Consider the following 22,625-nt stretch of genomic DNA (forward strand, 5'->3'; position numbering starts at 1 on the left):
CCATTCCCTGTCACCATTCCCTGCCTGCCCAGCTGCTCAGGGTGAATGGAACCCATCAGAGGGCTGTGGTGGTTCTCATTCCCACACCAAGCAGCAGAGTGGGAAGGAGGTTTCATGGAGCAGCAGGGAACATCCTGCTCTGGAGCTGAAGCTGTGTGTGTTTAACACCATGCAGATGTGAGGTTCTTTGCTTGGCTTTGAAAATGCTGGCTGTGGCAAGGATGGAGAAGGAAATGCTGCTGCCATTACATACTGCTGAAGTGCTACTGCTGTGAACAAATAATGTTATCATTTAGTAATTAAGAAATTAATTAATTACTTGTTTAATTATATAATTTGTTTTGTTGGCTCTCATCCACTTGCATTCTGTTCAGTGAATCCCATCCAAAACGAGTGAATTTGCTCCAGAAAAAGAAATGCGATTCTTAGTATTCCAAATGACATTGGATCCTTTCTTCTCGCTGTTACCTGCACCCTCCCCAAACCTGGCTGGTTGTGGTAGGACTGTCCCCACCAGCAGATTCCCCCACCCTGCAGCATGAGAAGGGTTTCCTGGCCCAGGATTCTTCTTCACTGAAAATGTGTGAATCTCACAGCTCCTTCAGAGAGGTGTTTCATTGGAATCTCAGTAGTTGTTCTCCAGCAAAAGGCCAAGGCCTGAACAGCCTTGGGAGGGATGAAGCTTCTCACTCAGGCACTGATGGAGAGAATCTGGGAAGTCCAAACGGTTGCTTCCCTGCTGCTCCTGGTAACAAAAGAACCTCATTGTACAAGGCTGTCAGTTAGGCATTCCCCACACACACAGAGCAGAATGTTCCTCCTTTTTAATCTTATTTTTAGGGTCTTATCCCAGCATATCTGGGCACTGATTCAAAATCAGAACTAGTGTTAAAAAAAAAAGAGGCCAAATAATAAAGAGATTAGTCATGCTGCCAGCAGGAAAAACATGCTGGGCAAGAGCAAAAAAGTTGCAAGAGCTGTGTGTAATTTTGCTTCATTGTGTTTTACTTTCCAGATTTGCTGAATCAGCGGCTCTACTGGGTAGACTCCAAATTGCATTCACTGTCCTGCATTGATTTCAATGGCAGCAACAGAAAAGTTCTGATCTCCTCTGCGGATGATCTGAGCCATCCTTTTGGCTTGGCAGTGTTTGAGGTAAGAGTGGAAAACGGATGCAGAACAGACTGGAGCCTGCAAGAGGTCTCAGAGCTCTTCTTGATTTAAAGTTCTGCCTTTTGCACAGCACAGAGCTCAGTGAGGGCAGTCGCTGCTATAGAAACCAATTAACCTCATGTGGGTTCAGCAGGGAAATTGGTTTTTAAAGCCCTTAATCAAGAGCAAAGTGTTATCTCATGCTTTTACCTAATGCAGCACCAGCGCATAAAATGATCAGGGGAGCAAAGGCTTCAACTTTGGCACTCATTGTAGGTAAGTTATAGCACAGAAAGGTCCACTTGGCTTCTCGCTCGGGAAAACCCTTATCCTTAAATCCCTTATTCCTCCTATGTGAAGTGTGTGATATCTGGGCATCTGACTTTGGGCATAGGTTTCTCCAGGTCATTGTTGCTCTTCAGAGCTATCCCCATCAGCAGCATTTGGAAGGATCTCTTGGGTTATTTCACCTCTCTCTATCCTTCCTGGTATGAATGGCTGGGTAGAATAACAGATAACCCTTCTGCTTTTGCCAAGCTGCCCTTGTTGTCCAGCAGTGTGGCTTTGCTTATGGAAATACACATGGGTTTAGGAGGCAGCAGCACACACAGATGACCAAGCAATTAAACTGTTTGGTAATAATGTGATTCCCGGGTACCTCTTCCACCAGTAGCTCTGTACCTTCAGGCATAGAATGCCATGCAAAAGATAGTAATATAAAAGAGAAATAGATGCTCAGCTTCCAGGTGTGCTCTAGGCATTGACCTCTTCACAGATACCTGTTTAATGCAGATCTTATCTTGGGAAAGGAGGAAAAAAACAGCAAGGTAACAAATGTTTCTAGTACAGTGTGTGGCCCTTTGCTCATGATCTACCCCAGCTTACAAAGAAAAAGCAGTTCAGAAACAACACGGATGCAACTTGTCTGTACCTTACCAAATTTCTGCTCCCTCACCTCAGTCTCAGAGCTACTCAAAATTACACAGCACATTGTAAAACTTGTAGGAGTCCTGGGCTTTTGAACATTGTCCAAAATAGAAAAAAGCTGCAGACAGAAGTAACACGAACAGAAGGTGCCCCAAGGTAGGAGCATGGTGCACTGACTGTGACTGCGGGAGTTTAATCCAGCTGGAGTAGGATTTGAGCAGGCCAGGTCAGGAATCTGTGCATTCCCTGCAGGACAGAGTGTTCTGGACTGACCTGGAGAACGAGGCGATCTTCAGCGCAAACAGGCTCAATGGCTTGGACATCTCCATTCTGGCAGAGAATCTCAATAACCCTCATGACATCGTGGTGTTTCATGAATTAAAGCAGCCCAAAGGTAAGAGGTGTCCTCAGGATGTCATGGCCCTGAATCAGGTTTGTTTGAGCTGGTAAATGAAATGCTCCCTGATGGTTCTTGATGAGAGAGAATGCACAGGTAATAATGGGAAATCAATGCCTAATGTTTGAAGTTCCTGCATAATTAATTCAGCAGCAGCATTTATTGAAGAATCTGCAATTTGCTAATAGCTGTTTAATTAGCATCTTTGATAACAGTGAGTTACTCTTGTCACTGTGATGCTTCCCATTCATTATGTATTTGGCAAGTTTTTATAGTACTTTGTAAGATTCCACTCTACCATACAAACTGTAAAGATGCTTAGGCAGCCTGATAAATTGAGGTAGGGAGTGGGAGAAGGTCTTTTCAGAGGATCTGATATTTCTTTGCCAAGGGCAGGAAATAAATTATTAGAAAAATAACTTGTCTTTTCTTCCATCCTTGAACAGCTCCAGATTCCTGTGAGCTCAGCCCCCAGCCAAATGGAGGCTGTGACTACTTGTGTCTTCCTGCACCTCAGATCTATCCCCATTCCCCCAAGTACACATGTGCCTGTCCTGACAATATGTGGCTGGGTCCTGACATGAAAAAATGCTACAAAGGTAAATACAATCACATCTCCATTTCACTGTCCCAACAAAATCATACTTATAGTGAATATATTTCCTGATGGTGAAAACTCAAACACTGACTTCTGGATTCCACTCCTTGCTGCCCTCTGAGCACAGCAGCACTGTGGTGTCCTCTGTTGAAAGCTTGGTTATTTTGGAAAGCTTAACCAGAAAAAGATACAGCAGGACGGGGGAAAAAAGGGCTAGGGGCCAGTGCTAGAAGATGTGAATAGTCAATAAACCATTAAAATTGATTACTCATATATTGATATATTGATCATGTCATATATATGTATGCAATGTGTACTTATATATATATTTAGGTATCTATAGATAGATCCAGATCTGAAAAGGACAGTTGTTGCTGATAATATCCTGAAGAGATGAGTGGCTTCACTGTAGTTTTTCTTAACATGCCATGAGTTCCTGGTACAAATTCAGAATCTTAGGAGGTTCTCAAAAACCCCCAAGTTTATGATCTTCTTAGCTACCTTCAATACAGACTGCTTTTTTAATTAGTATTAATTAATCAAGCTTGATTTCAGGAAGTAATTTAGGCAGAGCACTGTTAATAGTTTGACTACCTGGGAAATAGAATTGAAATTTAGTTTCTGCTTCTCTTCATTAAAGAAAACAATCCCTCCTAGATTTATATCACCATTTGTGATTTGTTAGGTGTACTTGCTTTAACCAAGTTTCATTGTTGCTCTTGGTTTCCAGATCTTCCAACCACTGCAACTCCTGTAGTGGTTTCCACAACCACAGCGTCCCGTGCTGACGGCACCACGACCACCGCTGCTGTACCTGGCAGTGCCAATGACACCACTGAAGTCGTCCCCAAAGCTGTACCAGAAGCTACAATCACCACCCCAAGTCTTCATTTACCTTCCACCACATCCATCCTGATAGACTCCGAGATGACCACTGGAAACAGTAATTTATCACAGCACTGTAAGAGAATGAGATTCCTTTCCTTCTCCTGTATCACAGCTCCTCATGCACTGGTGGGAGACCTGCCCTAATGTCTGAATTCCAGAGGGGTCAGGTGCAGGCACACCCTGGTGCGCAGCAGGAGACATCAGCTCCTCTCTCTGCAGGCGCCTGGGTTGTGATGGCTGCTGTAATTCCAGTCACTTGGCATGTCAAGGAACTTGTATCAGCTTTTATCCAAGGCACATGAACAGCCCTGAGAGTTCACATCAGCCCTTGTCTTGTGCCCAGTACTGGTTCATCCCAGCTTCAGTGCTGCAAACAGTAGAATGGATGATTCTGCAGGTGCTTCACCTATTTTAATTGTTTAGCAATTAATGTGATCCAGCACATCCAGTTCTGGGTGAAAAATTCCCCCTGTACATCTTTAGTGCTGCTGGACATGTGGAATCACTACAGCCCAAGCAAGACAAGCTGCCTCTGGTTTGTGTGTCCGTGCTTGGCATGTTAATGTGGCCTCATCAAGACACAGGTTTGAAGTTTTGCATTATTTATCAGAAGAGCATCCCAGTGGAGAGCACTAATAGGCTCTCCTCAATGGAACACCAGACTCAATCTCAGCGCTAACAGGCAATCCCTCCAGGTCCTGCTGCCAAGGCAAAGCAAAAAGGCTGAACTGCTATTAAAAAAAAAAAGAAAATTCTAGTCCAGAGAAAAGATTTTGCTCTGCAAGACCTCAGACATGTATGTTTAGAAACAGTGAAATGCTGTTTTCCCCCAAATGCTTCACTGTTTCCATTACATCTGGAAAGCAGCAATACACCACCCCTGTCTGTAGAACTGTGCTGCATGGGGAAAGCAGAGTCCAATGGCTAAAATGCCTTCAGTTCTCTTGGTGCAAGTTTCTTTCAAATGCAACAACTGCCTTTTTAATAAGCCATGGAAGCAAAGTGCTTTTATTGACCACTTTGGAAATAGTGTGGCTTTTTATTAAGTAAATAACTATGTAATAAAACAGCCTGCCACAGGGAAGTATTGAAAAGTTGCATGAATTGGTGTATCAAAAGAAAAAGTACAGTTAGTTCCTCCTCTTGCAACTCCTGATATTTTAGCAAAAGCAGATTTTCTCTACTGATACCCTGTATGAGAGTTCAGAGCAAACATTTTATAGTCTAGAACTTGAATGGTTATATTGAATTTTTTTAAATGATATTTTCCTGTAATTGCTTTTTTCTAAGAACAGTATTGAGTTTTGAGACCATTCTTGCATGGTGGGGCAGGCTGCAGCAATGAGGGATAGATGTGTTCACTAACTCCTTAGCTGTAAATAAAAAAAAGGAAAAAAATTAAACAGAGAAGCTGTGTAGATGGCTTTGAACTACATTCTTTTTCTGACAGCTCAATAAGTCATTCACTGTGTCAGTACTAGAAAGTGTTCTGTTGTGGATTTTTAGGAATGCTATTCCTAATATATGTGTCCCCTGATGCGTGCATGGCATTTCCATTAAATGTCAGGTTTTTAAAACTGCCCTCCTTTTTTGTGTGTGAAAATTGAAGGCCCAAGCACCATTTCTGGTCAGAGCTTCTCTGACAGCCCTGGAGCCTGGAGCGTGTCCCTTCACTGGCCTCGAGCTCTGAGGTGTCCCTGTCCCCTGGCGAGGCAGCAGCGCTGCAGGGACCTCACTCCTCAGGAGAAGGAGCTCGGCTCAGCCCAGATCTGTGTGCGCTGCTCAGTGTCACCAGAATAACTTTATTATGAAACTTTTTGTAAATTCTTTAATTACAAAAGCTTTCTGATGAGCAGAACAGCACAGGTACTAACAGAAAACATTTTTTTAAAGCAGCAAACGAGTTAAATGATCAGAACACTTCTGTAATTACAGATGCAAATGATGATGAAGGCTTCGGTTCAACTGTGACAGCAGCTGTGATTGGGATTGTCATTCCTGTGGGTAAGCAGATTGAATTTAACCTTTGAAAAAGTTCACCAAAATGTAATACCAAAATATTGTATTTACCACAGTAAATACACTTTTCCAGTTTTCAGGGGTGGGGTGGGAAAGAGTACAGGAACTGCTGAACTGGGGAACAGTAGCCCAGCTTTGAAAAAATGTTATGAGGACGGCTGCTAACATGGGAACATCCCAGCAGATCCATGCCTGCCTAACAGCCCTTTCTCTCCCCTCTCCTCAGTGGTCATTGGCTTGCTGTGCATGGGGGGATACCTCATCTGGAGAAACTGGAAACGGAAGAATACTAAAAGCATGAATTTTGATAATCCAGTTTATAGGAAGACAACAGAAGAGGAAGATGAAGACGAAATCCACATTGGGCGAACTGCCCAAATTGGACATGTGTACCCAGCAGTAAGTACCTGAGGAGATGGCTGCTGAAGATTAATTCTGTTAAGAGATCCAATAGAGAATTTGGATTAGTGTTATTTATTTGCCACATCATGACAAAAACCAGAACTTCTTTAGTATCATTGATTAGGCAGAAGCCTAAACTTCCGGCAGCTCATGCAGTTGTCTTAGAATGTAGTGCTCTAGATCAGATACTCAGTTCAAATGAAGAATAATTGTCCTAATCAGGGTACCAATCTGACAAATGTAAAGCTCCCTCAAGAGCTACCTCAGGATGGGACAGGTGATTACTCATCCCCTACTGGATTCCATTTAATCTGTGCTTAGGCTGCTAACACATGTCCAAACTATCCTAAGGATAAATTCAGTTTCTCTACATACCAGGGAGCATATTTTGTCTATAGTAACAGTATAAAGAAAAGTCACATTCCTCACAAGGAGAAGTGACTGAGGTTCTGTAAGAAGTTAAGGAAAAGGATCCTCTGTCACAGCAGCATCCCTGGGGAGAGGAGCACTGGCAGGTATAAGTGCATTGTATTTTCAGAAGAGAGCAGGAAGATCCAGAGTAATGAGTGAAGGCAGTACAGCTCCTGCAGGCAGGCAGGTGGGTGGATAATGTTCTCTATGATCTAAAGGTTCCACACAAGGTCACACTGGAGAAAGTGCCATCCCTTACAAGGAATTTTATCCCAATATATATGGGCAGAAAACTTCCCAGCACCTCTTCAGTAACACTTGAGCAAGTGACCTCATTTGGGGAGGACAAAAATCACTATCTAGAACAGACTTGTCACCAATACAGTACGGACAGCCATGAGAGTTCTAACAAGAAATACAAGTTAGCACCAGTATCACATATCACAAAAGTGTGTTTTTTCCCTCCCCAGCGTGTAGCATTAAGCTTAGAAGATGATGGGTTGCCATGAGGATGAAGATGCTGCTCCAATCATTGGAACACTGAACAAATCTGCTTTGGATCACAGAACCTGCTTCTTCTTTTGGGTCATTATTTATGTTGCAGAAGGGTAACCACAAAGTTATAATGAACTGCAAACATCCAAAGGATGTGAGAGTTTTGTATGTATAATCTTTTATACACATTTTAACTTGTTGCACTACCCATTTGTGATAGTGAATAAGCAACAGCTGAGCTACTAACTCAATGTACATAACCAGCCAGGCTGAAGGTTCAGTAGCTATTGCTTTATTTTAAGACTATATTTATAGATATTTTGTAAATATGTTGAATATGCTTTGTGGCTATCCATCAACATAAGTAAAATAAATCCTGTACAGGCAGTTTAGAAATATTTATTAACAAAATCTGGATTATAAGATCTGTTCTGTAAATATAGTAGAGGGGTGAGAGTATTTATTTTTTGTATGTTTGGCTTGCTGTGCATAGATTATCTGTGTATATATCTATCTGGATGAGATAGATATATAGGCATATAAATATATACATATATATAAATATATATACATATATTTTAAAACTACTAGCCTACATTTATGAAAATTAGGAATAATTGAATATTTACAGGATGTTTGAGAAGTTTGCTTTGAAATCTAAAAACACTATGTAAGAAAAAGCTGCAGTGTAAGATAGCTGACCAGTGAAGCACTCCATAACAAACAGCTCCTGATTTCCATCCTGGCTTTTAAGGGCTGCTATTACATTTTCCAGTCTATCCATGAAGAATCCATGCAGTGCATTTAACTGGAGAGCTACTGCCTACAGCATTTCAGTCAGGAGAAACTCCTACAGCACCCAGGGTCCTTGTACTGTATTGTTGCTTTTTTACAGCTTGGTACAAATCTGATTTGGTTTTTGTTCATTTGTTCCTAAATGTAAATCTAAATTCTCTTCCACACTGGGGATCTTGAATCTCTTAAATCAGCTCAGAATTAGCAGAAACAAAGATTTAGCCATATATTTCCACACTCCCACATGAGCGCTCTCCCTGGTTCATCAGGAAAACAACACAATAACAAAAGTCACTTCCTTCCCTCCTTGCCCTTGTCCCCTGCTCATACTGATAAAAAATACAATTTTAGGAGCTGCTGTGGCACACACAGAACTCTTCCCAAGTCCTGCCCGTGGAACAAGCTGCCCCATGGCTGATCTCCCAGAGCACTGGGCAAGGAGGCCAGAGCAGGTTAAAAACTCCCAGCCTTTCCAGTGTCTTTGGCTGGGTCATCCTGCACCTGGCAGGAAAAACACTTGGTTTTTCTCATCTCATTCTATAGGATTTCCTGGGAATTCTGTGGAAGTGAATACACTTACCTCCTACTGCATAATGGACAAGTACCTCCCTGAACTGTACCAAATCCTAGAGAAATCTTTCTCATGTTTTTATGTCAGTCCAAGCTTTTGTATTTGAGTGAGTGGAAGAAACTCAGACTGAGTAGGTTTGGGGGTTTTTTTCCCTTTCTTTTAGAATAAATTTACGGAGTAATGTGAGCTGGAAGCTGATTCTTGTCTAAGAGAAGAAAGTGTTTAAAGCCTTGGTATGCATTACAGACATAATACATACTCTCAAATGCCTCGTGGCATGCATAGACAGCACAGAAATAATCAAGCATCCTTCTATTCCAAATTTCAGATTTTAAGGCAGTGACAAAATGAGTGAGATATTCCATTATTGTTTTAAGGTATGAAGCTCTCTTTCTATAAATCCATGCACTGTGTGCATGAAGAAAAAAGCTGAGAAAGGCTGTATGTGATAACACTGTAACTAACAGATGAATGTAAATATATATGAAAGTTCTACAGTTTTGATACTTTTTTAAGAACACACAAACAAACCTGTACAAACCACGTGTAAAAGGCTGCAGGTTTTTTCAAACCATTGTAAATGAACTCAATGTGCAGTGCTGATTTCAACCTTTACAGATTTATAACTACTGAGAAGTCAAACACCAAATTTGTTTTTTAAGAAATTAATTATTTTAAATAATGGTTCAGATTGGTAGGGTGATATTTAACATTGTAATAATTTCTGCTCTGTCTTGTCATACTGAAGTTCTGTTAAAGTCCTTGCTTGGTGCCTTTTGTGTTTCAGTTCTGACCTTCCAGACAAAAGGCCCAGGGAGGGGCGGGGGGGGCTCTATGTAACACTTGCTGTACTGGAAACCAAATGAACACGTTTGTAAAACAGTGCGCTGTTTCTATATAGAAAGATTAAATTTTTTTATCTGGGATTACTGAACTAATTACTTCATGGTGTCTGCTAGGGGACTGTATCATATTTTGGTCTGAGTTTTCCCTAACTCTTAGTTGCCCAAAGCCAGAGTGGGATTTGGGAGCAGTGCTGTGTAATGCAGCTGTCCAGCTGCAGTGTCACAACAGCAGCACTGGGGACAGTTCGTATTCCACAAGAGAGCACTTTGTTCTGAAGTGTCTTTTTCTGCCACGTTGGTTTTGGTCATCTGCAAATCACATAGAAAACAGCACCAGCTTCATTTCCTTGACTCAGTGATGTACCTGAGTAAAACCTCCCATGGTACAAGTACAGCAATCCTTTCCCAGTGTGAGAAAATGTCCCAGAACTGAACAGTGTCCACACCACAACGGATGGAGTTTTTCACCTGAACTATTACATGCTGGACTATTCAACAACTAATTGCAAGTGACACAGTTTCTTCTTGGAGCTTTTGGTGAAATACCTAAACATGCTGCAAAACTCCTTAGAGCCACACTTATGCCATCTTGGAAAAGAGACAGTAATACTGCTGTTCTTGGAATCTCAAGAGGCAGGCTCAACTTCTTTTCTTTTAAACATATGAACAGTCCCTCCCATAAAGCTGGAAAAAGGTTCATGTACTGGAAGTAGGACAATAGTTTTGGCTGGATACATAAGTGACTCAGAACTAAATACACTGTTAGCTTGCTCTCTCTTCCCTGTCTCTTGAAAAAATAAAATCCTGCATAATACAGTACAATACAATACTACACAACCTTTCCCCACTGCACTTTATTCAAAGCCCTTGAAAGCAGTGCCTTTACTGAAATTCTCTTTCAGTCAATTCTTAGTCCCAAAGGAAGCAGCCAAGCAGGTAAAACTTTTCAAGCACAAAGAGTTATTACCAAACTAATATGGACTGATGAACTGGTAAATATCAGTGGTTTAGTTTTCTATCTAACTGAAAATAGGCTTTTTCTTACTGCAAAACAGCTTCCCTTTCAGGTAAGTATTTTAGCAAAGTAATATGGTAACAAATAGAAAAAGGGAAACAACAACAAAATTTTCACCAGGTTTAAACAGCAAGGACAGCACTAAAGAAAACTGGAAGAGCCTCATAAGAGAGTGCCAAACTTAGCTGGGCATTAAGGTATGCCTCCCAAAACAACTTCCGTTTTAAATTATTTATGTTGTATTAGCAATATTTTTTTTTCCACTCCTTACACATAGTAACTGTACAGTCTGAGCTAATCCACACCAACACTGTTCTGCCTACTCCCATTAAGATGCTGTACGGACTACAGGGACTCATCTCTGTCCCTCAGTGTTTATGTAACAATGTAACTCAGTCACCTTTCTGCCTTCTGCAGGAATGCTCATTTCCTTACGCTGTTTGCTCTCCATCAAACCAGCCTTTTAACTTTGGGAAACACTTTTAAATCTGTCTTGAAGCAGGGGCCTACAGCCATAGGCTGTTGTGAGCTCTTTCACTGCTCCAGTGCAGCCATTAATAGAGTGGTGCCAGTTCCAGTTGTCTCCTAAATGCACACATTTCCTCTCCAGTCCCCTCCTGAGAATGGGAGTGACAGAAGGGCTTTGGTGGGCAAAATGGCATCCAGGCAGGGTAAACCCACCAACCCCAGAAGAGAAAAATGGGGGTGTTCACTTTCTACAGAGACCAAATTGGCTCTTCTCAGACAGATGAAATGAGCCTGGCCAAAAGTTTGCCAGGCTCGTTACACCCCTGGGAATTAACTGAGCCACCTTGTTTTACTTGTATGGCTTTGAGCACCAACTCCTCAGCCAAGAGACAAATCCCAGAGTCCAATTTTACACAGATAAAGAAGAACTTTTGGCTTTTGCTATCACAGCAGCAGAGACCGTGACACAATCAATCAGCTTCACAATAGATCACCTCCCAGAGTGTCCCAGAAGATGGCCTGTATGCCTCAGGGTGCTGCACGCGGATTTCTCATCCCAACTTCCAGAAGAAGCCAATGAGCACCAGGCCAGGCTGAGTTCTTAGCTTTTACAGGAGGGCAGTAATGCTAATCTGGACCTGCACCTATGCATCAGCAAGCAGAATGAGAATTAACATGCTTTAAAAAATGATACTCTTTTTTCAAATTATTTGCAGCATTCAAATCTCTCCATGTACCTCAGTGGGAGAACATTTCCTTACGGGATTAGCCACAGCTGCCTGCTAAGTTCCCCACTATCAAGGAAACCACTGTAATCTTGTCAGTGGTGATAAGGCAGTGCCTTAGCAGCGAGCTGAAGTTATGTCAGTGAAACAAACAAATCTCCCTGATAGTTTGATAGGCCCCTGCCTGGCTCCAAGGATGATGTACACAGGATTACAGAAGGCTGGACTGATAATTTTGTCTGCACATCAGTTCAGTTCTTCAGCCCTTGCCTTGAGGCTACAAAGTCAGGTAGAAGAGGAGAGGTTTTACCTACAGTTCTTGGCCAGGTACAGCTGAGTCCAAATAGCAAAGCCATTCCACATTACCCTATTCAGGACTTTATCTGCTGAGCCTGCCAATCAAGGAATTAATTAGTTCCACCTACAGTAATTTATTTTCATGCATATATTCCCCCACTGGGGCTCAGCTAAAAGCACACACATTACTTTAATTCAAGCCATTATACATAGAAGTTGATAAAAAGCCTTACAACCAAACATTCAAGAAAAATCCCTGAATATTTTACTAATAAGTAAGTTCTAAGCAAAGAGAGCACCTTGAAATGATGCTTAGAAGATAAACAATGCTTGGAAGGTAATATTAGAAGATAAACAATGTTTGGAAGGTAATATTTAGGTCTAAGCTTCATTGACAGAAATTTTCTAACAAAGGCTAAAGTTGACTTCTAGACTTCCTATAATGAAAAGCTGACTCAAAATTATTGGAAATTGACATTATTTTTAGCAATATCTGAAATGGGTGTCACATTCAAAAGCCTTATCTCATGAACTGACTTCATATTACTTTGATCCTAAAGGTATCAGTGGCAGTAAAAGTCATGAAGAAGTTAATAATAAAAACTTTCTCAATCACATCAGTGGCTGGCAGCCTACAGAGGAGCAGGTGAGGTTAACAGAATCTCTTGCTATAGTGGTCTTTGCAGGAAAGGCCAAATTAAAACCTTTTTTTGCCCTTTTGCAGTTCAGTTGACATGAGCTCCATCCCAGTGTGGTGAGGCATGAACTCTCCAAATTACATCTCTCCTTGTGTCTTTTTTTTTTTTTTAAGCTGATTTAAGAACTATCCATACAGAATCTAATCATAAAAACCTACTTTATCTCCTGCAGACTAAGAGACAAAAACAAGGGCTTGGCTCACAATCCCCAAGGATTACAGTTACAGTTTTTCCTTTGCCTTGGCTGTGGTTCTGCCCAGGACATAAATAAGCAGTGATGCTTTAATCATTATAACTTAGATGCACAACCACCAAATACAGAACATTTTGGTATTTTCTTCAGCCATGTCACCAGTTTACAGAAGCTCATGGAGTACAATATTTGCTGCATAGAGAGGTTGTAGCTTCTCCATCCCTAGAAGGGTTCAAGGCCAAGTTGGAATATTCTGCCCTAGTGGAAGGCATCCCTGCCCATAGCAGGAGGTTGGAACTGGATGATCTTAAAGGTCCTTTCCAACCCAAACCACTCTATGATTCCATGAATATGGCACCAAAATGATTAAACTATAGAACATATGATATTCCAAGTATGATCACTGGCCTAGAATAGACTCTAAGCAATACAAATATACACAGATAGGGATGCACCCCAAGCCTGATTTATACACAACCAAAGACATGGGCCATCTGCAGACCTAGATAAATTAATTGAGAAGCTGTGACAGGACCATATGATGATGATGTGTTGTTTGTAACACATTACTCTGGACTTTCAGCTACACTATGCCAGGAATTAGCTACAGTTATGGTTTCCCATAGCAACAGGATATATGGGACAAACTGCTCAGGAAAAACCAGCTGAACAGGAGCTGTACCTCCCCTGCTGAGCCAAGCCAGGTGCTGCCTTGCTTTGCAGGGAAGTGAAACCCAGCTCTTCCACGTGCATCTGCAGTACTTCTCAAATTTAGTCAAAATGTACCCCTTTCAAAGCAGCTGGCATTTTACCACTCCCACACTGCTTCAGACCCTGCAGACAAGCCTGGTCAACCCAAAGAAGGATGGACTAAACCCACCAAACTTGCCCCTAGCTGTCATTAATTTAGTAAATCTTGGGCACAGGACTGTGCTAACAGAGTCCCCGTCACTTGGCTGCTGTCCCTGCACAGTGACCACACTGAGCAGCTCTGCACTGACCGTGCTTCAAATGTGACTGCCCAGCAAAGCACTGCAGCTAACACCAATGACTGCACGCACGTCTCTGCTACCTGACCCAATAATCCAGTGCCACTTCAGAAACAGCTTCCTGTTGGGAGATTTCACCTTCCAGAGCAGGTGGGCACTTGGCAAATGCACCCCCCAGAACCGCACAGGGCAGGGATGGGCCAGGGGAGCAAAGTGGAGCTTTCTGGGGGAGCACAAACAGCACAAACAACTTCAAACACCTGCTCACACCTTGGCCAAAACACATACACAAATCAGCATTTGTACTTATATATTAATGTGATGAACAATTATCTCCCTCTTCCCTCAGGGACCTGTGTGCCATCTGTGTGACCTACACAGGCAGGCTACAAAGGGTTCAATTTAATCCTAAATACTGGAGCAGCACCTTCTAATGAGCAGGTATACAGAAGCCTTTTAATTTCAATGAGTCACTTCAAGGCAAAAGTCCTAATGAAGACAACATAATTTGTAGTGTCAATAGCTATTAGTGCTATGAGGGCTCCAGAACACGGTGAGCTTTGATTTAATGTCTCCCTTTTAGAGCACACTCTACCTTCATAACAAGAACAAGGCCAAAGAGGAATAACCTTCAGGTGCTCCTGTAGATCAGGAGTCCACAGCCATAGATTACTTTGATTACCATTCCCTCATTTGAGAAAAATTAACACAGTGCTATCAGAATATTTATGTCATCAGACCCAATGAATCTCCAACAAGATGTGAATTTATATTCATGAAGTATTAACTACTGCATTTTTGAGACTCTAGAGAGTACTTCTTGGATTTTGGGGCTACAGGGAATCCATATTTTCCAAATCAAGAAGTAACTTTGCTGGGTGACACTGGTCTTACACAATATCAGTTTTGCCTACTTATCCCCACCTCTGCAGCAGCAGGCCTCCAGGATCTCCTCTTCTCCACCAACATTTTTAAAAAGTAAATGCTGATCAAAGTATAAAGTTTGCTTCCAGAGTGGGTGAGATGAACTGATAGGGAAGGAACATGAAATGGGAATGATCTGAAAGCAATGGCAATTAGAAAGAAACAAAGGGCAGTTGGGATGGAACTGTGAGAGATTGATGGTCCCAGCTGAGACTTATTCAGAAGATTTGATAATCCTCTAAGGAGGAATCTTGACCTCCAAGTGCATGCACACAGGTGCTGCTGACAAGAAACAGAACAACTATAAAGAAAAAATACAGAGGATAACATTTTAGATGTGAATTCATGTCAGCCTTTGGCACCTGATCATTAGTACCAGCACTTAGTATAAAGCAAAAATATTTGGCAGTTTGAAAATTGTGTTCACATATAATTACTGTGCTGGCATTCACTACATTCAACAAGAGGAGCAAAGAACTGCATGGTAATTTCTGATAAAAAGGCAACTCCACCAGCCCCTTCTTTACGCTACTGTGACAACACAGGAAGACAAAGGTGATTACTTTCTTTTCTACCACTACCCTAAAATTAAGCCTTTCCCCACTGACACTCATTTGGCTTAACACCTCTGATTTGATGAGCACACTGCAGTATTTTTTTTTTTTTTTTTTTTTAGTTCTTCTCTGGCCATCTCAAAGACTGCTGGAGTAGAACTGAAGTAAGGCAAACAAGTCAGTGATGAGCTGGCTGTACAGAAAATACAATTTCCTTAGCAGAAGCGTCACATAATAAATTTCTCATCAGACCTCCGTATTTTTAAATATTTTCATTTTTCTTTCTTCCTCTATGCAAAAAACTCAGTCACTGTCTTCTACTGACACTTCATTTTGAGACAGAATGCAATTCACTCCCCTGCAAAAAATACTAGAGTGGGTGTCTTTTCAAGCCCTTGAATAGTGAAGAAAACCTGAAAAAAAATCTATATGAACCGAAATGGCTTATAAGGCTAGCACAGCCAAAACATTCACGTTTCTATAACCCAAATAAGACAGATACAGTCCTATGCAGGCACCTTTGATATACCAGACTGCAGGACAAACTACCCAGCTGCAGCTGAGTTCACCTGGGACAAGTAAAATGGGGTGGGGGGGGCAGGGGGGGCAGCAGAGAAATAAAGAGAGAACAAAATGCAAGAAAATAAATTCAGCTTCAGCAGAAATAATGCAGTTTTAATGGACCATGGAATATCAGACACCCAGCAAGAAGATGACCTTTTCTCCAGTACTGAAATAACAAAGCAATAGAACACAAATGCTGATAAACCAACTTCAACTTTACAAAATCAATTTATATGAGAATAAAAGAACAAAATCCATGACCTTTTCTTTACTATTAAATAAACCAAATCCATCTACTGAAGTCTTCTTTTTGAACAAAAGTTATTGCCTGACCTTTCTTATTCCACTGCAGGATGCAAAGTGACTGGGTGATTTAAGTGATTTAAGCTCTTTTGTTCTTCCTAAATCAGAGGTTTGTGCCACCACAGAGAGGTGCCACCCAAGACAGGAGCAGATTCTGTAGGTACCATCAGGGATCTGTGACATGGCCCTAAAACAAGGGGCAAAGCCCCACAGGCAGGGGCTGGAAGAGGAGTGGATATCTGGGCTGGAATTTGAGTGCCCATCCAAACCAGGCCTATGTCTCCACAGCATTCTGCAACACACAAGTATTTCAGAATACACCTGCACAATGAAGACTATTAAGTGATATATGTTAATGGAATATTTTATCTAGTATATCAACACCAAGGTTATATACAGAACACTGACATAATTTTGTATGCTATTCTCAAAGAATCAGAAGCACAAAATACGTTATCTGAAATTAACATTTTCTGTGATGAGCTCTTGATCATTTACTGGATTCTCTACACAAACTGTTGTAGAAACACCATGAAATAAAAACATAATGTAAATGAATGATAATTACATAATTAATGTAATGACAGCCTAAACATAATTTTACCTGTAATATTTCTCTTGTGGAAGCAATGCCCAAGTAATGTTCAACAGATGGATGCTGCTGCCTGGGATAATGGCAAAATACATTTATTAATTGAAAATAGAAATGTGTTATTATTTCCAATCCTTTTAATCCCAAGAGCCATCTGTGGGCAAGGCCTTTTATTTGACACAGTAAAAAAAAACATATACAAGTGGATTTGCCTATGTGGAAATATATAAAAATATATACATTAATTCCTCCACTCTATGTTAAAGTGCTGTCAATAAGGAACTGCTTGTGCACCATCCCTGTGGTTTGACAGGATGGACTCAGAGTCAGAGTAATCCTGACTGACTGAAAATCAGGAATAATTCCTTGAGAGAGACAAATCACTTTATTTTGAGAAATAACTCCCTGGCTTCTGGAAGGAGATTAGTGTATTACAGCCAGTATCATCCTTTTCATCTTGGTTGTTTCCATTCTCTTATTTTTTTACTTTTAAATCACTAAAAAGCTGCCAGTGATATGAACATGGAACAGAACCAATCTGATGGCTCCTAGGGGCAGGAGAGGCACTATGCACAGCAAAACAGTATCTTGAAAAAGATGACCAAGAACTCTCTGAGATCAGGGGAAAAGGGCAGGAGAACATCAAGGCTGACAATTGTATCACCTGGCTGTAAAATAGTAATGCTGAAAAACAGGAATCAGAGATTATATGGCCTCATGCAGTATGGAAGGGACAGTTTTCTGCCAAAAAGCTCAGAGAAGAAGTGGAGAGACTAAATGCTGGTATACTCAGAGCTAAGAATAAAGAGCATTAGTGAGCAACGAGGATTTGTGATGCTGCTTATTTCAGGGCCTGCCCATCTCTTGCTTCTAAGAGCTGTAAGACCCCTGAACAAAAGCCATGGGGTACTGTGGAAGGGTACATTTACTGAAAAAACAATCTTTCTCTGGATAAAGAAAAAAAGGGGGTTGCCATGGCAACCCTGAATGAATTCAGCACATCACATGTGCATGAAGTCTATCTGCAAGGGCTCTCTTGAAAGCTGAGGGTTTGCTTCTCACTTGGGATCCCTCAAAACTGTACAAGGTTCTTAAACATAAGGATTGCACAGGAAATGGATGGGACTCCTGCATCCACCAGATCAAAGCCTGCTCAAAGGCACAATTATCTATGTAAAAGGAAAGCAATGTATTTTTCTTGACAAAGTTTTCAAATTACTGTGAAGATTGGAGAGTCTGATGCATGCAGGGGACAAGCAAGGCTGGAAGTCTTCTGTGAGAAGGCAGATGTGCCTCAAGTGTTTCCTTTTTTACTAATGAAGCCTTATGCTTGGGTTTCCTGACTTACTACACAAGTCTCTTTCTTTACAGAATAAGCGAAAAGAAGAAACTCAAATTTTGGAATCAAATACACTGGAAAAATGAGTGTTTTAGAGATGACAAGCCTGAGGGAAAAAATGAAATGCAAAACCAATTAAAAAGTACACAGGTAAAAATGTTAGAAATAAATAACATTCCATTTAATTTTTTTGTCAAAGTGTAACAAAGAACATGAGGCCCACTTAGAGTAGCATAAGCAGGCCTAAAGGTAAAATCTAAAAGTTTCTGTTATAAAAGCACTGCCCCAGGTCTCTTACCTCTGTAAAGCTTGTGAAATTCTGCTGTGTCAGAAGGTTCTGTCAGAGCTTGGATTTAAAATCAAACAGACAAACTTGGTAAGGCATTTAAAAAAAAAGAACTATGTTTATTGATGATAAAGTAAGGCCACATGGAAGCAAAGAGAAGTTTCTCTGTAGCCCTTGTCTGAAGTATCATCTCGAGCAGCTCAGCACAACCAGGATGTCCTTCCAATCAAGGAGGTAAAATGTCCAACACTCCTTTGCTTATTTCCACATTTATAGAGACATAACCCCCCTCTACAGGAAGGTCATGGGCTGAAGGCTAAATAAATACCTGTGCTCACTCCTTGCCACCAGGGAAACCTTTAAAGAGTTTGGCAGATTTGTTTAAATAAAATCAGTTTACACAGAAATACATGACTGGAATGCAGCACTTGGCTAATGTCAAAATGAAGAGCCTGAAACATGCAGTGACATCAAATACCTCTTTCTTATGTAGCTCTTGGGGAACTATAAGAGGACAATTCACAAAGGCTAATTTCAGTCTAAATGTGTAGATTTTTCCTCAGAAGCAGCCACTGGAGACAAGCTCCCCCATGTCAGCCCTTGTAACTATCTCTGTAAAATCTTGAAGTGAGAATTAACACACATCTATTTTTAAATAAGAGCAGATCCTATTTTGTTTAAGTTCAAGACACAGTCCTACCATGAAAAACAAACCATTTAAATAAGTCATATTTGTTTTCCTAAATTATTTGTGGCAATAAACTCTAAAGAGTTGGATTCACCAGTACTGGAACCCAGACACTCTTCTCAGTTCTCAAACACCACTGCACCCCAACTTCCAGCCTTGAGAAATGCAGCAGATTCAGATGGGAGCTGACTTTTTAAATGAGAAAGTCAATTGAATTATAAACTTACATTTGACACAAAAACAGTCTGTAGAGAAAGCAGGGAATCAAAATCAATCAAAACAAAAAAGCTTCCTTAAAACTCACACAAATATTCCCATGAGAGAGCTGATCTTGCTTGAGGGCAGGGGGCTGAACACAGCAACAATGACAGACCCTTCCAGTCCTGCTTTCTATTAATTTCCACCAATCTTTCTCCTTTTCAGGCACTCATTTACACACAGGAGTCCATGCTAGGCTTAGGATCTGGTTCTTCTAATACAGAAGTCAATACAGCACATTCTTGTTTACTAAGTCATGACCAGTGAGAACTGCCTTGTGAGCAAACAGAGTCTGGCTGTCAATAACCAGCCACAGCAGCACAGCCCAGTGGGGAGAGCCTCACCTCAGAGTAACAAGGTTGTTTTACCTGGCACCAAAACAACAAATGTTCCTTCTTACAGAGGTGCATTTTTAATTTATCCATATTGCAATTTCAAAGTACAAAATCTCACAAGTAGTTCATTACAATGCAAAGGTTAGGGTTAACACAGCACCCCCCAGTTTGTCTCAGCAGCCACAACACACTGCTGACTCAGCTGGATTTTGATACTCGTTATCTCTCTCACAATGCAGAGGCAAAGGAATTAACATTCTTCAGAATAAAAATCTCTAACCAGCAAGTAAAAAAGTAACACAGGCATAACAAGGATCTACATGCAAATTCAAGATCCACACCATGGAGCACGTTAAATGCTATGGAACACATTTTAAAGAAGTATTTTAGCAATTTTTTAACTTTTGGAGATTATATTGTCTTAACTTTCCTCAGCCAAAATAGTTTCTTTAATAGGGGAATCAGTAAGAATTAAAGCCTCTGCAGATACAAGGAAAAAGAGTTGTATAAAATTCTGTATGTTTGGAACACGGTTTCACAAGTTACAGACATGGAAAAATATCAGAAAACAACCTGATTTATTTGCAATCTGTGAAAAAAATTCTGTCACCCAGTTCTCTAAAGTGTTCAACATTTCTAGTGAAGAGAATAAAATAGCAGAAATACAACTATTTCAAGAAACAATCACAAATCTTGCAATCTTAAAACTAAGTTAAATTATGGATTCAAAGTAGGTTGATTCATTCAAGCCATCTGCTCTTCTATTGACATGAGAAAAAATCCCCAAATAAATAGAAATATTCAGAGCATGTTGATTTAATTTCTCCCATTTTTCCAAGTCCCACAGATACCCACTCCTCACAGGTCAGACGAGAAACTCTTGTAAATTTTGCTCTTCTTCAAAAACAAACAAAAAAACCTCCCTAAACCAGTACCAGTATTAAGATTCCATATGCATATTGTTACATTACAGTCCTTCTATCATATGTAAAACAATGCTAAAAACGTGTGTTTATAGAGATATTTTCTTCAGAGGCAGAACAACCACTGTTTATACATGCTTTTAAGCAGCACGAAAAGAACTACAGCGCACACATTTGTGCCTTTCACAAACACATACTTAAGCCAATGCATTCAAGCAGAGCATGTTTGGGATTGTAAATGTGTCAAGATAACCCAAACAACACTGGCAGCAATTCTTTACCCATTGTATTGCCATCAAACACAACATTTATTTTACTTAGACAAAAAACATAATATACACACAGCAAAAAAAAAAAATTAATCTCACTTATATATAGAATGCATTTATCATAAAATGTTAGAATTAATATAGAGAACTCAAAGACAGTTGACACCTCCAGAAGGAATTAAAATGCAGGTTCTTGGGATAACTCCTATGCCAGTTTGCTCTTCTTTCCAACACAGTAATTTAAATAAATTTACATTAAGCACTGATATTCCTGAAAAGGCTTATAAACAATTTAGACAATTACAGTGAAGTAATTCTCTCACAAAAAATCCCCAAACCAAACAAAACCAAATCTCTGAACTTGGGGACAAACCAGACAGTACATGGCATTACCTTTAGACTGGACAACAAAGTTCACAAAACAAGCAGGGTAACAATTCTGCCAAAAAATCCTTCAGACTCATATAAATACAAATGTTACATTTTTTAAGGTTATGTTTTAATTTCTTTGCAGTACCTGCAGATGTTATAAAGCAACAGGTTGGCTATTTCTTTATCAGTAGGCCTTTTCTATTGAAGAGATGACTTTTAGACATTTTATAGAGTGAACATTCCTAAAGTATGCAGAATGCAACTGAGAGTATTCAAGCACAAAGATGTGAAAAACAATGAATAAGAGAAAATATTGCCTGACTTAGCCCTGCTGTAACTCTAAGGAAAGCAGAGAGAACTCCATTAGCCCTGCAATGGGAAGTGAGGCAGCACCATCTAAATGAAATCACATTCATCAGTGCAAACCCATTTCCAACACCACCAGAGTGCAAGCCACCCTCCCCCATTCTGTGTCCTCAAGAAAAAGCGTCCTGTCTAGTGATGTGCACAAGAGATAGCCTGTTTCTGAATTCTTCTTGCAGAAGGGAATATTTTATACAAGAATGCGTCTCTGGCTATCTCCTTTCAGAAGTTCCCAAAGCAGGAAAGGGCAGGATTTACCCCCAGTGCATTTCCTCTCAAACCTCAGGCCACCAGTGATGAGGGATCTCAAACCAGTCCCAGTGAGGCACCAGACTGCTTCACAAGATAGAAACTTGTCCATTTGTTGTTAATTTTGCTTTAAATCATAAATGCACGGTGTCTGTTCCCTCTGTGCAGCAAAGAGATGAGGAAATGCCTCTGGGATTACCTGGTGGAGGTCTGCCATGGCCAGCTCTGGGATCAGTGCAGCTGCTGGAGGGCCACCATCGCCCCTGGGACTCGCCCAGTGGATCGGCCACATCGGGCTGATAATGCCAAGCTCGGGGGTTCGGCCCTTGGGTGGCCACTTAATCAAAATATAAATCTGATGGTTTTAGTGGGCCCCTTCTAACTTGGAAGGAGTGCAGCATAGCAAGGTGTGTATCAAGTTCTTGTAGTGGCACTAAATGCAACCATCAGTGCTCATCACAAAAGGCCACTACACATCATCTCTTTCGTTCGTATGACTAAATATCACCAGAAGGCTATCTTATGAGTAACGAGTGAGTAAACTGTTCTCCCACGGGGCCCGCCGAGGGGCTGGGACTCTGCCCTGGGAACAGCAGAGGTGCGGCGATGCCTCACCTGACACCGTCTCGCGTCGCTACGGGATCTCCCCGGTTAGCTTTACGCCGTGTCCCGGCTGTGTCCCGGCTGTGTCCCGCCCGGGTGCCGGCTCCGGGCCGGCGAA

The 22,625-nt window shown here is 41.0% G+C and overlaps 1 protein-coding gene and 1 long non-coding RNA gene across 2 annotated transcripts in view; one reads left to right on the plus strand and one right to left on the minus strand.

Annotated features, from left to right (window-relative positions):
* Positions 1–9,581, plus strand: part of LRP8 (LDL receptor related protein 8) — a 171,621-nt gene extending 162,040 nt beyond the window's left edge. The window contains exons 13-19 of the mRNA XM_053950707.1: positions 1,016–1,155; positions 2,332–2,473; positions 2,923–3,075; positions 3,805–4,035; positions 5,898–5,966; positions 6,208–6,380; positions 7,265–9,581. Of these exons, the coding sequence (XP_053806682.1) occupies positions 1,016–1,155; positions 2,332–2,473; positions 2,923–3,075; positions 3,805–4,035; positions 5,898–5,966; positions 6,208–6,380; positions 7,265–7,303 (947 nt within the window). The 3' untranslated portion in view covers positions 7,304–9,581. The remainder of the gene's footprint in view (positions 1–1,015; positions 1,156–2,331; positions 2,474–2,922; positions 3,076–3,804; positions 4,036–5,897; positions 5,967–6,207; positions 6,381–7,264) is intronic.
* LOC128792363 (uncharacterized) lies at positions 308–22,622 on the minus strand. Its single transcript, XR_008432381.1, has 2 exons — positions 22,520–22,622; positions 308–745 (listed from the first exon to the last, which is right to left on the minus strand). It is a non-coding gene; the product is annotated as an uncharacterized LOC128792363 (long non-coding RNA).
* Between the last annotated feature and the right edge of the window lie 3 nt (positions 22,623–22,625).

Source organism: Vidua chalybeata, chromosome 9 (assembly GCF_026979565.1).
Source record: "Vidua chalybeata isolate OUT-0048 chromosome 9, bVidCha1 merged haplotype, whole genome shotgun sequence".
NCBI classification, from domain to species: domain Eukaryota; kingdom Metazoa; phylum Chordata; class Aves; order Passeriformes; family Viduidae; genus Vidua; species Vidua chalybeata.